The sequence below is a fragment of the Geotrypetes seraphini genome, chromosome 4 (assembly GCF_902459505.1).
Source record: "Geotrypetes seraphini chromosome 4, aGeoSer1.1, whole genome shotgun sequence".
NCBI classification, from domain to species: Eukaryota; Metazoa; Chordata; class Amphibia; order Gymnophiona; family Dermophiidae; genus Geotrypetes; species Geotrypetes seraphini.
The window spans coordinates 261,929,571-261,946,185 of NC_047087.1; the positions used below are offsets into that span (position 1 = coordinate 261,929,571).

A 16,615-nucleotide genomic window follows, 5' to 3' on the forward strand; every position below is an offset into this window, starting at 1 on the left:
AAAGTATAGAAATCACAAACAGGGACAAGCCCTTAATTGTGTTTCATTTATGTCTATCATTGCTCCATCTAAAGTTAGTTAGAAGTTTTTTCTTATGGTGTCTAAAAGGTGCACTTCACAAATTCAAAAGTCCATTTAGAGGTGCTATAAATACTTTTTTTGTATGAATAAATATATTACTTCTTTTTGAAAAACTTGAATACTTAAAGTGTTTAAAGTTGTCTCCCTGCAGTGGGTTCTAATTAACTTTAGATGGAGCAATGATAGACATGAATGAAACACAATTGAGGGCTTGTCCCTTTTTGTGATTTCTATACCTTCTATGGTTCTGAGCTCCGTTAGTTATTAGAGGTAGACTGCGTGTTCTTTTTTGTTGTGTGCTGAGTGGTCTTCCTGAAGATGAACATCTAGCCTAAGTACTGCAGCTGAGACACTACCGTTTCCACCACTCGCTCGCACTTGTGTCGATATGGAGACCAAATCAGTTAGTTGTGAAGAAAAACTGCACTACATCCTTAGTAAAGGTGGATGGGGGAGTTGACAGTACAAATGGTAGCGCTGGGGAACTGGAAAAGCTGCAAAAAAACATGAAAACGCAGAAACCTGTGATGATCCAGAAAGATCCAAGGACACCAGGAATATTCCCAGAGCAATGGTAGTCATGACCGTACACACCAGGGCCATCTATAAGAGCAGCTTGCAAAAGACGAGGGAGACTGACTTGAAATCCAGAACTAGACTTCAGTCCTCTGATCCGATTTATGTCACGATGATGTAGGAGAAGTAGGAGTTTAAGCCCGAGTCTTCTTCTGGGATGATCACCACTGCTTGAAAGGTGAAGAGATGCTACAAGGTAGTATGAACCTTTGACTTCTCCGGTTGACCTGCCAGGGAGTCCAGAGACAGTGCCAGAGGGACGTGAAAAACCTGTCTTGTGTCCTTCCTGAATGAAGTTCAGCATCCAGTGTAGGTGCCGCTCTAGAACGGGATCATGATGCTTGTGGATGCCCAGAAAGAAATGGTCAAATCCCAGGGAATATCATCAAGATGAAGAGTCCATAGGATCCAGGTGAAAACTGTGGGAGGGACGAAGGAATTGCGAGTCCCTCACGAAGCACACTGATACTGTATATCAGGGAGAGACGTAGAATGGCGAGCTGCCACACTGGCCTCCAGACCCATAGCAAAGGGAGCTGCCCCAAGAAGGGAAGTCTGTGCAGAGGAGTCTTGGACACAGAATCACCTGCCTGAAGACAAAGCCAAAGAAACCGGTGTGCTGACACTCCAACCGAGTAGACATTACTGAGAACTCACAAAAGAGAATAGAGAGCATCCGCCACATAATCCACACTTTCCAATCTGAGTGACATGTATGCACCATGATGGAAGCTGCAGCAGCAACTGTGATACCAGAAGAAGCCATCAAAAGCCAATTTTTTTTATTTTTTTAAATAAGGGTCACTCTGCAAGCCCATGAGCCTTTGAGACTCACACCTCCAATGCTAGGGAGGGCTAGGCGCTGGGCAACTTGCACCACTGTGGAATCCACCTTTGGCTGCTCAAAAAAGCAACTGAAATTTAGGAACCAAAGGGTAAATCCTAGACACAGCATTAGACAGCTGGAAAGAACTCTCAGCTTTATCCCATTGCTCCAAAATCAGGCTCCGGATGCTTTGGAAAAATGGAAGTAAGAGCATTATATCAGCTCATGACCAAACACTGTCATTTAGAGCAGTGTTTTTCAACCGCTGTTCCGCGGCACACTAGTGTGCCGCGAGATGTTGCCTGGTGTGCCGCAGGGCCGCCATCAGGGCAGTACTACCAGTCCTGCATTCAGGGGCCCGGAGCTGACAGGGGGCCCGAGGTAGGGGCGCCAGTAGCTCGCCAAGGCAAAGTGAGTCGATCACCCAGGACTCACTTTGGCTTGGCGATCTAATCTATCGAGCCGATAAGTCTTCTTCTCCCCGACGTCAATTCTGCAGTCGGAGAGGAAGTTCGGGCCAGCCAATTGCTGCCTGGCTGGGCGGAACTTCCTCTCCGATTGCAGAATTGACGTCAGGGAGAGCATGTGTCGGCGTCAGCTTTGGGGCCTGTTATCCATTGGTGGGTCCTGTTCCCCGATGGCAGTGGCAGTGGCTTGGGGAATGGCAGGGAGAAAGAAAGAAAGGGGGCAGGCAGGGAAACAGAAGGAAAGAAGAGAAACAGAAAAAAAGAAAGAAAGGTCAGGGAGAGAGGAAGAAAAAGTTGGGGGAGGGAATGAGGTGTGGAGGAGAGAAAGCATACAGGCTGATAGAAGGGAAGAAAGATTGGATGCACAGTCAGAAGAAGAAAGTGCAACCAGAAATCACCAGACAAGGTATGAAAAATGATTTTATTTTAAATTTAGCAAAGTGGAGGCAGTATTACCACAGTTTTCAAAGGAATTTGCCCAAATAACTTAATAGTTAACTGGGTAAATTCCCAGAGATGAAAACTTCCCTTCACTTACTATGCACAGTTCTGAATTTATATCTGCTGTCTATATTTTACAATATGGTCACCTTTTACTAAACCGCAATAGTGGTTTTTAGCGCAGGGAGCCTATGAGCGTCAAGAGCAGCGCTGGGCATTCAGCGCAGCTCCCTGCGCTAAAAACTGCTATTGTGGTTTAATAAAAAGGATGGAGGGTATATTTGTCTATTTTTGTATGCTATAAAAACCAAATACAGAGAGAGACTGAGAGCTGTTGACGAAGAGCTACGTGTGTGTCTTTCTTCGATTCCAGCCAGAATATCAGCTTTGTGTTCAGCCAAACAGGCCCAGGTTTCGCACTGAATAAAGTATTTTATAATTTTTCACTATTCTGTTTACTTAATATTTCATAATAAAGTAATTATAAACTACTTTCTTTGTGTTTATTTGATTCCTATTCAAGAGAATTACTTTATATATAGTCAATATAGGCACAGAGTTAAATTTTTTTAACTTTTCTAATGGTGGTGTGCCTCGTGATTTTTTTCATGAAACAAGTGTGCCTTTGCCCAAAAAAGGTTGAAAAACACTGATTTAGAGAACTGAAATTCCACAAGGAGTTACTGAAGAACAGATCGGATGAGATGCGGACAGAAACAACTCTGAAGAGCCTGCGGATGGAAGCATCCTCATCCAGATCTGGACTCTGAGAAATCCCACTGAACGGACACTCCAAGGGAAACTGCAGCATCTAGGATGGAAGAAGTACAAAAAGAAAGGACAGGTATAGTGCCCATTAGCAAGCCAAGGCAATTCAAAGCCATGGAGACCGACTTAGAGAAGTCCCACAAAGGGACAGCCGGCAATGTAGCAACCTGTAGGAGATGTACTCACCTGTTGAATCTGTGGAAAATGCTCTCCACAAAAGCTGAAGCCATAACAGAAAACGATCCACCCTGGGGCAGTGGCCGGGTCTCATTGAGCTGTTTGCACTGCTTGGAAAACCCCAACTTCATGAGCAAATGCTTGGCGCCATCATCCAAAATGGGCATTAGGCAGGTTTTCAACTCAGGCCCTGGACCCATGTAGGCTCCCCAGCCCTTAAAGACCCAGATTAGGCAAAGCCTGGAGCTCCTGCCCCTCCTCTAGCAGCTGCAGCACGTGGTACATGGACGCTCCTGTGCTGTCCATCCAGTGCAATCCAAACATGTAGTTGACAAATTAGGGGCTGAGGAGTCAATCCCTACCGATTTTAAACAAAATTGAGAGGGTTTAAGCTTTGAAAAAAAAAAAAAAAGACTGATAAAAATCCAAGATGGCCACCGCTAGCAAATTTGCACCAAAAACGGCAAAAAGAAAAAATAAATTCCAAACTGAAAAATAGTAATTTGGGTCTAGGGGTGTGGAAGACCCAAATCCTACCCTCAGAAACCCTTAAAAAATAAGATTTACAGACCAACCCTGATTCTCCCATAAGAAACAATGAAAATGTACTCGCAGTCATTGAAGTGTCTTGGCTGTCAGCATTTTTCACTGTAGCTAAAGGGACGAAAGGACTTGTCTGTCTCAGAAAAGCTCCAAAAGGGTCAATCTTCAAGATCTTTGGACTGCCAGTCAGATGGAATGTGACTGAGACCTCCACACCCTTGCAACCTCTCCACACGATCGGGGGGGGGGGGGCAGGAAATGCAGCCTAATCCCTGAAACCTTGAGGGTTGTTACTCAGGACGCATCCAGCCTGTGCTTAACCTCTGACACGATCAGAACATAAAAACATAAGAATTGCAGCTGCTGGGTCAGACCAGTGGTCCATCGTGCCCAGCAGTCCGCTCATGCGGCGGCCCTTAGGTCAAACACCAGTGCCCTAACTGAGACTAGCCATACCTGCATACGTTCTGGTTCAGCAAGAACTTGTCTAACTTTGTCTTGAATCCCTGGAGGGTATTTTCCCCTATAACAGCCTCTGGAAGAGCGTTCCAGTTTTCTACCACTCTCTGGGTGAAGAAGAACTTTCTTACGTTTGTACGGAATCTCCTTTTAACTTTAGAGAGTGCCCTCTCGTTCTCTCCACCTTGGAGAGGGTGAATAACCTGTCTTTATTTACTAAGTCTATTCCCTTCATTATCTTGAACATTTCGATCATGTCCCCTCTCAGTCTCCACTTTTCAAGGGAGAAGAGGCCCAGTTTCTCTAACCTCTCACTGTATAGCAACTCCTCCAGCCCCTTAACCATTTTAGTCGTGCTTCTCTGGACCCCTTCGAGTGGCACTGTGTCCTTCTTCATGTATAGCGACCAATGCTAGACGCAATACTCCAGGTGAGGGTGTACCATGTCCCGGTACAGCGGCATGATAACCCTCTCTTATCTGTTCGTGATCCCCTTCTTAATCATTCCTAGCATTCTATTTGCCCTTTTTGCCGCCGCCGCACATTGCGCGGATGGCTTCATCGACTTGTTGACAAGTACTCCCAAGTCTCTTTCCTGGGGGGACTCTCTAAATATTGCATTGGACATCCTGTATTCGTGTATAAGATTTTTGTTACCGACATGCATCACCTTACACTTATCCACATTAAACCTCATTTGTCATGTCGTGGCCCATTTCTAGAGTGTATTTATGTCATGTTGCAGGTCTTCGCAATCCTCCCGCGTCTTCACTACTCTGAATAACTTTGAATCGTCTGCAAATTTAATTACTTCATTCGTCGTACCAATTTCCAGGTCGTTTATAAATATGTTGAAGAGCACCGAACCCTGCGGCACTCCACTCGTGATGCTTTTCCAGTCCAAGTATTGTCTATTTACCCCCACTCTCTGTTTCCTATCTGCCAGCCAGTTTTTCATCCACGTGAGTATTTCACCCTCGATTCCATGTCTCGCAATTTTTTGAAGTAGTCGTTCATGTAGAACGCCTTCTGAAAATCCAGAGTTCCCAGAGGGAGGGACCCTGAGCCCAAACAAGGTGGCAAATAGCAGGTTGGCCCCATAGATCCATCAAAGTTTCTATGTGAAGCAACAGTCTAGCTCTGAAGAACTGCTTCTTTTCCTCCATCAAAAGATCACAAGGGGTCACTGGACACCGAAGCCACTGCAAATGGACTTGAAATTGCCAAAAATAAGAAAAAGATGCAGAGCTGAGAAGAAATACTTCTGCATGAATCGCTTGCACAAATTGAAACTGTAGGTGGCTCTGTCTCTCAGCAGAAGGAGGAGCACATGGTGAAAAAAGTGTTGGATTTCTGTAAACTCTGGATCGTGACTACGGATTGAACACCTCGAGTATAGAATCCTCAGAATTTACCATTATAGGGGTAATTCTTTAACATGTGCCTAAATATACATATGCATATCGAAAAGCACTTATACATATCAGTTAGACTTGCCATAGCTATGCATGCCTAAATGACATAGATGTGCACAAAATTTATAGCATCCTATAAATTACACATATAAGAAGGGATTAGGTTCTTACCTCCAAAATCCTCTTTCCTAGAACAGCATATGATTCCTTATGGATGAGCTGTGTACAGTGGCGTAGCGAGGGTAGGAGGCACCCTGGGTGGTGGCGCCCTTCTTTTCACCCCATCCTTCCCCACACCCATGCACCCTCCCTCTCCCCGTACCTTTTTAAAGCCAGTGGGATCACGTGACACCATGGAAGAGGGAAGATGCTGATCGGTGTCTCTCTTGCCGTCCACTTTAACAGTTCTCCAATCTGGTGATTTTCTGATTCACTCTCCATGGGTCCCGGTCAGTCAGATCTGCCTGTGCTTCTAGACCCTTTCGAGAGTGCTCAGGCTCTGCATTATGCTGGTAGAACTGACAAAGAGAGATCGGGACTGCCATAAAGCAGGAGACGCCAAGCTCTGTGGAATTTACTGTTTGCTCAGCCTGGGTCGCGAAGGTTACTGTAGAAGTTACAGCAGCAATGGAATTGATCCTAGAAAAGCGTCTGCTCCCTGTTGACACGAAATTGGAATAAGTTCAGGCAAAACCAGACAGTATGGGGCAGAAGGTTGCGGCATTTCAGCAACGTGTTGGGTCTTTGATGACCGCATGTACTCAGTGGAGGAGACGCAAGCCCAACACATGAAATCAACTGCTGCACTAGAGGCCCGCATCAAAGACATGGAAAACAGGTCACATCGCTGCAATCTACGCTTTGTTGGGCTGCCTGAGGATATCCCCCCCTCCCCAGAATTAGGCACTACTTGGGAAGCTGAATGCACCCATTTGTGATAGGGAGGTGGAGTTAGCCATTCAGCAGAGTTCTACCCTGAAGGCCCCAGACATAGATGGCTATAGGGCTGAGTTCTACAAACTTATGAAAACTGAAATATCGCGCCCATTTCCGCCAATGTGATCATTAATGCTGAAGCTATGCCAGATGTGGCTCAGATAATAGTCCTTCTAAAACAGGGGAGAGACCCTACCCATCCAGAATCATACCACTCTATCTCTTTACTTAATTTTGATGTTAAACTCTTAGCAAAAATTCTGGATATTCATTTAGCTAGGGTTCTCCCACAGATTATCCATGAGTCCCAAGTAGGTTTTGTTAAGGGTTGCTTGGTGGTCAAAAACCTGAGGAAGAGTCTGACTTCCCTAGAATGCCGCACTAGAGCACAGTTACCTTCTTTATTCATCAGCTTTGACGCTGAGAAGGCATTTGATAGGTTTCGTTAGGATTATTTGTTTGCCACTTTGACCAAGTATGGATTTGAAGGACATTTCATATCAGTTATTTGAGCGCTCTATGCTACTCCACAAGCGGCTCTATAGATTAATGACTAAAGATCTTCTCTCTTTGAGATTCATAGGGACACTAGACAATAATGCCCTCTCTTGCCTCTTGGTCCTCTCAAATGAGATATTCATTTCAATCCAGATATTAAAGGCATTCAAGTTGGGGGCCGTTGTTTTAAACTTGCCACTTTTGCAGATGACCTTCTAGTTCACATTACAGACCCTTGACGGTCCCTGGAGGTTTTGTTTGAGAATATTGCAGAATATGATGATTTTGCGGGCTTTCGTTTAAAGCTTCATAAGTCAGAGGCTTTACCCTCCTTGCTGGAATTAAATAATCAATGGGGCGATTCCTTTCTGTTACACTGGGCATTGGGCTCCTTTAGGTATTTGGGTGTGCAACTACTGGTTTCCACAGCTCAATCCTTGTGAGGGTTAGAACACACCAAGTTAAGGTCCCAGGAAGGGAAAGGATGCTTAACTGGCAGTCGGACACAAATAGCCCCCTTCAAGAATCCAGCAATATCAGGATGAGACCGACGCTCCCGGGATCTAAAACAGGAGAGCTTGTCACTTGGACCCTAAGAAAGGCGAGAATCAGTGAGATCGGAGCTGAATAAGGGGGCCACCTGGTCCTGGGCACACCAATGCTGAAAGGCCTTCCACGCCTTACCATAGGCCAACAACATTGACAACTTTTTAGTCTTCAGAAGAGTATCAATAACCAGAACAGAATATCCTTTATGCTCTAAGGCTGCACGCTCAAGAGCCATGCTGTAAGAGCAAAGTGACCTGGATTTTCAATGGAGACTGGACCCTGTAAGGGAAGATCCAGCGAGTCGCTCAGCCAAAGGCTGCGACCTCTGTGCAGATACATCATATCTGCGTACCAGGGCATGCAAGGCCAATCTAGAGCCACCAGAATGACATGGCCTGAATGAGCTGCAAACCTCCAAATGACCCAGCTGATCATCGACCAAGGAAGAAAAACATACAGGAGAATCTCCTGAGGTCACAGCTGCACCACAGCATCGAGTCCCACGCTGCTGAGATCAGATCTTCAACTGAAGTGATCCACCTTCTTGTTTCTTGCCACGGCCATGAGATTGAAGTGAGGCCGTCCCCAGTGCCCCACTATCGCTTGGAACGCCTCTTGGGACAGGACTCACTTGCTTGAATCCAGAGTCTGTCTGCTGAAGAGTCAGCCTGAACATTGTCTACACCTTCCACATGAGCTGTCAGCAGCACTAGGAGATGATGCTCTGCCCAAAGAAAAAAAAGTTGGGCTATCTGAGCAAGAGGAGTGTTCTTGGACCCTCTCTGGCGATTGACTTAGGCTACTGCTGTCGCATTGCCAGAAAAGACCCTGACCACTTGGCCTTCCAGCGTTTTCTGCAATCTCAGAGTCAGCCAAATGGCTCTGATCTCTAACTGGTTGAGGAAGCACTTTTGCTGAGAGGGCATCCAACTCATCTGAACAGGAGAGCAATTGCAATGGACTTCCCAGTCACGAAGGCTGACATCGGACTCCAGCACTCTGATCCAGAAGACAATGTGTAGCGGTGAGTGATTGTGGGAGAAGCCACCAGTCCATGCTTGCTCGGCCTCCAGAGTCCAAGGTAGATAAGTTTGCAAGGCATCCCTGTTCCAAAGTCTAGCAAGAGAACAAAGCATGCAGAAAAGGATGCCTGTGCACCCTCTTAAGAGAATCCAGATAAGACCTGCATGAAAATGTAGGCAGAGAGACCCCTGAGACCTGGGGGAAAATCCGGACTAAGATCTGCATATATTGTAGGAAGAAGATACCCCCATGAGACCCAAAAGTTATACTTCTAAGAGAGACATTGTACTTATGAATTCATGCTTCTGGACATTCATATTTTTGCTTGTCGGCAAGAGAGTCTGCTCTATGAGAGATTCACCTTTGCCCCGGTAACTGGAGAGGTCTGCTGACTGTGACATCACTGATGGACTCAAGCACTAGTACATGATAGAATGAACTAACAAAGAACAAACAGAACTACGATTTGGCTCAGGAAAGGAGGGTGTTCTGCTCTCAGAAATTATTGCTTAGTATTAGGAATGCAGTGTCAGGGAATTATAAAAGGTCAGTTTTGGCACCAAGTGACATCTTGTTTCAGTATGATTCCATGATAAGTGTATAGACCATTCAGCCAATAGAAATAATGCATGTGACAAATCAATGAGAAGTGAGTAATTAGGCTACTGGAAGAAATATATAAGTGACAAGCCGGATGGCATAAGAGGAGAGTGAGGAGTCAGAACCAAAAGAACATCAGCTTGTTATTTCATAAGTATACTATCCTTTGTAGCCCAATATGCTGTACAATGTTATTTTTATGTGAGCTGCCTTTTGCTTATTGCTAATAAACCTATCTTATAAAAGCTATTTGGTTTATTGCGAGAATTTGTCTATTTATGGTAAGATTTTGCAGCATCTTATCACCTCGCCCAAGGAACCACATCTAGTGGGGCAACCATGAATCTCAGAAATTGAAGATAAATCCATGCCGACAGTCTGCCGCTCTAGAAGAGTAGAAACCTGGGCATACAGGTTCTGCCAGCGTGCTACTGGTAGATAGACATGACCTGCAGCCAAGTCGAAGAGAATTCCCAGGTATTCCAGCGACTGAGTGATCATCAAATGGCACTTTTTTTGGATATAACTCGCCATGACAACCATCACCTTGGTGCAGGTCCAGGGCGAAGTCGCCAGCCCAAAAAGCAGAGCCGAGAGTGTCCGTACCGGGGGCTCCATTGGTGACATCACCAATGTGAGAATATGCTGCCTGTTTGTCCTGGGATAATGGAGTCATCTGGTCCGTTCTTCTACATCATACATACATTTTAGGACGCTCCAAAAACATACCTCTTCCACAAACCTGACGACCCAGTTTTAAATTAACCCTTGTTGACTGACCTAAGACTAGACAACTTTCATTCATCATCTTACCCCATCACAAACCTCAATTTTTTGTTTATTGTTTTTTATGCATTGGTAAAACTATTATTCTAATTTGTTAAAAATTACTGTTTCTTATTATTTTTACTACCCTATACACCGCTTTGAACTGAAAGGCTAATGAGGTATATAAATAATGTTATGTTATATAAACACTCCTGCAGGCACGCATGCAGAAGGAAAGAACTGGTGCTAGAGAGCCCAGTGAAGTACAACAGAGACAGAGTAAAAAAATGGATTCCTTCTGTAGCAGCAAGCGGATATAGGGAAATAACCCTACTGCCTAGAATGTCTCACGAATTCGATTAGTACAAAATACGGCAGTGCGCTTAATTTTTGGCCTGAAGAAATATGATCACATTAGCCCATTTTATTGACAATTACATTGGTTGCCTTTTGAGGCACGCATTCTTTTTAAATTTGGTTGTCTTTGTTTTAAATCTCTTTTTGGTTTGGCTCCGGGATATCTAGCCTCTCAATTTAATTTTTATACCTCATTAAAAATCGTGACTACGGATTGTTAACTTGTGACTCATAATTAGTTAATGTTCATGTATCCTTCAGTTAAGAACTGTCGTTACTAGAAATTTTTGAACAAGACATTTGCCTTTCAGCTGGGCAAACTGAACTCTTGGTTAAGCCCACTTATTTGTCAAACAGATTCTTATAACGTTTTTAGAGAATTTTTAAAAACACACTTGTTTGATAAGTTCGTTGAATAACTATGTAATTTTCTTCTTGTCACTCATTTTTATTAACCTGATGTACCTTTCACTGATTGTACAGTTCTTCTTTGTTGTTAACCTTCTGGAATTTCGTGGCTGGGCAGTATACAAAAATAAATTTATTATTATTATTATATTTATTGCAGTGTTCTTCAACCTTTTACAACTATGGACCAGCGAAAATAAAATTATTATTTTGTGGACCAGTAAACTACTAAGACTGAAATAAAAAACCCCTTCTCACACCAACCCTGTGAGCTTGGTCCCCACAAACCATCTGATCCTATCCACACAAGCCTCAAACAATATAATATACATTATTGATTTTTATATCATCATGTAGTTATAATGTACTTTTAACCTTTTAATCTATACTTATTTTAGTTTATATTGTGTTTTCCTTATTCATTAGTTTTAATGCTTGTATTAGTTACTTAGAATTTTATTATGTATGATGTTATTATTATATTGTATGCTGAGTACCTATCATGTAAACCGCTATGAACTGCTGGTTAGGCGGTATAAAAATAAAATAATTATTAACAAATAATTATGATTTCATACTGAATGTATTTTATTAAAATATAAAAAGAAACAATATTCTGTACAATTGTCATTTTATAAATACAAATAATACAGAGCAAGGATCAACAAAATCCCTGTCTCCCCTCCCCTTCACATATATCCCCATTACTATAAAAAAAAAAAACCTGAATAAGCCAAATTATTACAGAATGCTACACAGCAATATCATGCTAACAGAATACCACAGTCACACATGACAGGAATAGTGTTAGGGGAGTGCAACTGCCCCCAGTCAGAGAGAGCCCTAAGCTAGCTGGAAGCTAAAGAAGCACTGCCTGGGCTTTGCAGTCCCCAATTATGTCTAACACCAGTTCTAGCAGGATACATATTTCAAATCTGATATATTCTAATCACAAAATAGAAATAAAATTATTTTTTCTACCTTTTGTTGTCTCTGGTTTCTGCTTTCATCTTCTTTTCACTCTCTCCCTTCCAGAATCTGCCCCCTCTGTCTCTTCAATCCAGTATCTGTCCCTTCCATCCACTGTCTGCCCTCTCCCCCTTCCATATAGTATCTGCCTTCTTTCTGTGCCCCTCTCCCCTTTCCATCCAGCCTGCACCCCCTCTCCTTTTTATATGATTCATTCCAGTTCCACTGCTCTTTTCATTTTTCTCTCTCCTACACCAGATATAACATCTTTGTCCCTCTCTCATTTCTCTGCTGACCCCCTTCCCAGCATCAATCTCTCTCTACTCTCTCATTCCTGTCTCTCCCCTTTCCCAAATCTGATCTCTCCATTCTACCCCGATTCCTTCCCCTCCTCTAATCTCCCTGCCAGCTGTTTCCTTCCTTTTTTCCTCCTCCCCTGTCCAGCAATAACTCTCTTCCCTTCCACCCCTCCCAGCAGCATCTCTCTTTCTCCCTCCCTCCAGATCCAGTAGCAGCTCTCCCTTTATTTTCCCTTGTCCAGTAGCTTATCAGTCTCCAACAGTGGCTTCCTTCCCTTCTCATCTCGGCAGCTTAGTACTTGCCTGCAGCAGCGCAGCGATTTACTTAGGCAGCCTTGGGTCCTTTGATGGGTTGCACCGGCCTCTGAGGAAAGAGGAAGTTGTAACATCAGAGGCGGGCTGCGACTCAGCAAAAGCCCCAATGCTGCCTAAGTGAATCACTGCGCTGCTGCAGGCAAGTACCGAATTGGGCCCCCCTGATCTCGCAGGCCCTGCATGGACCAGCAGGAAATTTTTGTACATCGATCTCACTGGCCCTGCACAGACCGGCAGGAAATTTCTGCAGACCAGCACCGGTTCGCGGACTGGCAGTTGAAGAACACGGACCTATTGCACTGGAATAACTTATTTATTTTATTTCATAAGAATTAAACACCATTTTTCAAACCTTTTTCTACTCCAAAACCTATTGCGATTACACATTATGTTTTCCTTTTTTGTATATAATCAAATTTTAATTCTTGAGTTTTCATGAAGATTAGCAAGACATTTATTAACAAATACATAAAGAGCATTTCTCAGGAAGAGCCTTCTTTGTAAAAGTTCTTGATCAAAGTGGGAAAATTCCATCATTTAGGAATATTGCATTAAAAGGCTTACCTTGATCTTTCAGTGGGTGGACCAGTGTAATGTAAAGGACTGAGATATTCTTTAGAGCAAAATTTTCCAACTTCATCTACCCAATGGCCTGTAAGCGTTGGAGGACAAACAACCAAGGATGGAAGAGGTACATTGTCTGCTGATTTCGTTTTTGCATACTCTTGAGCCCTTTATAGGATCAAAGCATATACACAATAACATATGTACATACTTTATTATTGTATTATTGTATGACAGACATTGATAGTACTTGAGGATTACCTGAGGCAGTGGTCTCCTGCAAGAATACAGATGGACTGCAGTGTCTTTCCTAAACCCATATCATCACACAGAATACCGTGAAGTTTGTATTTATTAAGAAATGCCAACCAGTTTATACCATCCTTCAAAAAGGAAAAGAAAGCAAAAGAAAAATTTAATAGTAAACAAAAATATCTCAAACAAAAATGCAAGAGTATTGAGAACAAGAGAATACCAGACACATGAACTGAATAATCTAGGCAAAACACTCACAAGTGATAAAAGTACATCAATCCATATCATGAGCAGTAATGGCTCGTGGCCAGTAGGGGGTGATGTCTATGGGACGGTAATAGAATGAAAGTCAGGACATGATTGTGCAGTATTTTGTGGAGTTTTTTCTACAAAAGCGCCTGCTTTTCGTATGATTCTGGGTAACTCTAGTCAGAAACAAGCATATGTGTTAGTTAAGGCCACGCTCAATAGAAGCGTACAAAAAATTGGTGAATAAAAATCTGAATATGGATTAATATTAAGGAAAAGCATAATAATATTCTTTTTATGTACTTTGCTATTAAGCCAGATCATAGAAGAAATCAGGTATAGATATGCATAATGCATATATAGAGATATTGATGACTCCATTTTGGGTTCTCTGTTTTCCTGTGTCTTCTGCTTGGGCTTTACTCCATTTTGTGTTCAGCCTATGTCCCTAGTCTTTGTTCAGGTTTTCCCGCTTCTAGCCTCGTGGTTCTAATTGATACCAGATGTGCCTTAGGCTGGTTAGGAAGAGCATATTAGATTACGTATCTCACCTGAGATATAACATGCATTAAATATGAATGACATATAATGTGTGAAACTATGAATGAAATACATGGTATGGATGTGGAGCCCCAAGCAAATGCTGAATGGATGGATGAAAGAATTTGTACTTAAAATGAAATGGTTTATAAAAAGAACACTAAGGAAAAATCCTGAACACAGCATCTGGAAATGGTTAAGTTAGAATCAGAGACCTGTATCAGTCTCCAGCATAGGAAGGCTTCTGAATCTGTCTACCAGTGAAATTTGAAACTGTCAGTTGTTCAAAGCAGGAGGAGGGAGTACCCCTCCTCCAGGATAAGGCTGAGAACATTTCAGCAGCTTGCCTGATACTAGACAGGCTGTCTGAAATAAGTTTTAAGAAGGACAAAAAGAATATTGGATATGTAATAAAATGTTAATGTATATTCAGAAATGAATGTAAACAAAACAAATATGATTTCTGAAACTTTTAAACATGTAAAGGAATTTTCTTTGTCTAAATTTAAAGACCACCTCTGTTATTTGATTGGCCCATGGCCAATGATGTCACACTGGACTGAAGGTATATATTGGGGAGCTTCGAAGTATCGGGTTGAGATCGTTATCAGAAGGTCAGCATTTTGGCAACTATAATGACCTCCCGCTAAAGCAACTAGACTTTTGAGTTCCATGATGGAAAAATAAAAACAATAAATAATTATTTTGGGTAAACCTTGCATTATGCGTCATTTCCATGTTTTTTATTATTTTGCACACCTTGAGTGAAAACTAGCAGCTTAATTGGCAACTGCAGCTTTATGAGTGCACTGGCCTCCAATTACCATGCTCAATCAGAGGTTGGCAAAACATTTTTTTATGTAGGGTTACATCAGTGGCTATTCTATGCATCAGAAATCTTTGGAACTCCAGTTGGGGGGCATCTTCAATCACAATAGGCAGCTGCCTGAGTGGGAGGACCCTTTCTCTCTGCCCAGATGGACTCCAGCATTTCACTCCTCTGAGGCTTCCTCTCTTCTCGCTGGTGAGTGACCACAATTCTGGATCCCCATGACAGAAAAAAGTAGAAAACTACCACCCCTAGCTCCTGATAACATTGCAAACCCTAAAGGCCGGTTCTAAAAACAGTGCCTGAAGTTCGGTGGTGGTAGGCACCCTACCACCACCTAACTTAATTGGTTTTAATTGGTTTAGTCAGCACACTAATTGCCTGCGCTGATTAAAAACCCCAATTAAAGGCCACCATTATCCTGCCTATGGACACGCCTTACGATGTCTAACGCCACTGTAGGCGTCGTTAACACCGGAAATGGTGTTAGGCATCATAAGGTACCTTCATAGGCGTCATTCCCATAAAAGGTAGGCACTGGAAATGTAAGCCTCTAAAACCCCGGCCTACATTTCTGGTGCCTACCTTCCATGTAGCCATGATTTTGCAAACGGCGCTGTTGCGTGATTGACACATGATCTGTGAATTTTTTTAGGTGGCTGCCGATAATGGCGCTGTTTACAGAATCTGGGCCTAAATGTCTACATCATCTGTAGCCTTTTGTACAGATGGACTGGACAGTAAGTCTTGATCCTGCGAGTGTGCCTTAGTTTGTGAGTCAGTTTGCCCATCCCTGATGTACATGGAGGAAGATGTGCAAGTTTATCAGCACGTTTCCACTGGCAAATGAAAGAGTAAACATGCTATAACATTTTATCATTCCCTTTGTGAGTAATTCCTGCTCTATTTGTCCTAAGCTCTATTAAGCAGAAATTGTCTTACATATTAATGTACAACTCTGTATATATCTAGCAGTGATATAGAAATGATAATTTAGTAGTAGTGAGATTTAGTACTTTGTAGAGGTCTGAAAGCAGATTCACAATTGTAAATCATATATGGCCCCTTTTACAAAGCTGCAGTAGCGCTTCCTCTGCAGCAAATGTACCAAAGCTCATAGGAAATGAATGGGCTTTGGTGCATTTGCCACAGAAAAGCGCTATCGCAGCTTTGTAAAAAGAGCCTATAATGAACCTCTGACTCCAAGAGATAGCAATAAGGATGTGCAAAGTCATAATTTGCCTCCATTTGTGAAAAGAACTTGCAAAAATCCACCACTCCCTTTTAAAAATGATGGCAGCAGGTGGACCACCATAGACTAACCAATTTATACCACTGTGCGGCCTGGTGCCCCAAGAAGTCCACCTGAAAGCATAAAAATTCTAAACTATATTGCGTATTAAGATTTTTCCATTCAGGGAACCCTCCCTGAATGGCCTGCTTCAGCTGCAACCATCTAAAGCTTTGTGATTTATTAAGACCATATTTATGTTGCAGCTGTGAAAAATCAAGCAGTTTACCATTTGAAATAACATCATCTAAAATCCGTAACCTGCTATCATCCAATGCTTCCAGATGACCTTAAATCCGCCAATTTGAATCTTGGAGTTTAACCATATAAGAACATAAGAAATTGCCTCCGCTGGGTCAGACCAGAAGTCCATCCCGCCCAGCGGTCCGCTCCCGTGGCGGCCCCTCAGGCC

The 16,615-nt window shown here is 42.9% G+C and overlaps 1 protein-coding gene across 4 annotated transcripts in view; it reads right to left on the reverse strand.

The window, feature by feature from the left end:
• BTAF1 (B-TFIID TATA-box binding protein associated factor 1) overlaps positions 1-16,615 on the reverse strand; it is a 394,756-nt gene that overhangs the window by 73,994 nt on the left and 304,147 nt on the right. For all 4 annotated transcript variants that reach the window (XM_033943697.1, XM_033943698.1, XM_033943699.1 and 1 more), the window contains 2 exons: positions 13,301-13,422; positions 13,040-13,207 (listed from right to left, as the gene is read on the reverse strand). In XM_033943697.1, coding sequence (XP_033799588.1) covers positions 13,040-13,207; positions 13,301-13,422 — 290 coding nt within the window. The remainder of the gene's footprint in view (positions 1-13,039; positions 13,208-13,300; positions 13,423-16,615) is intronic.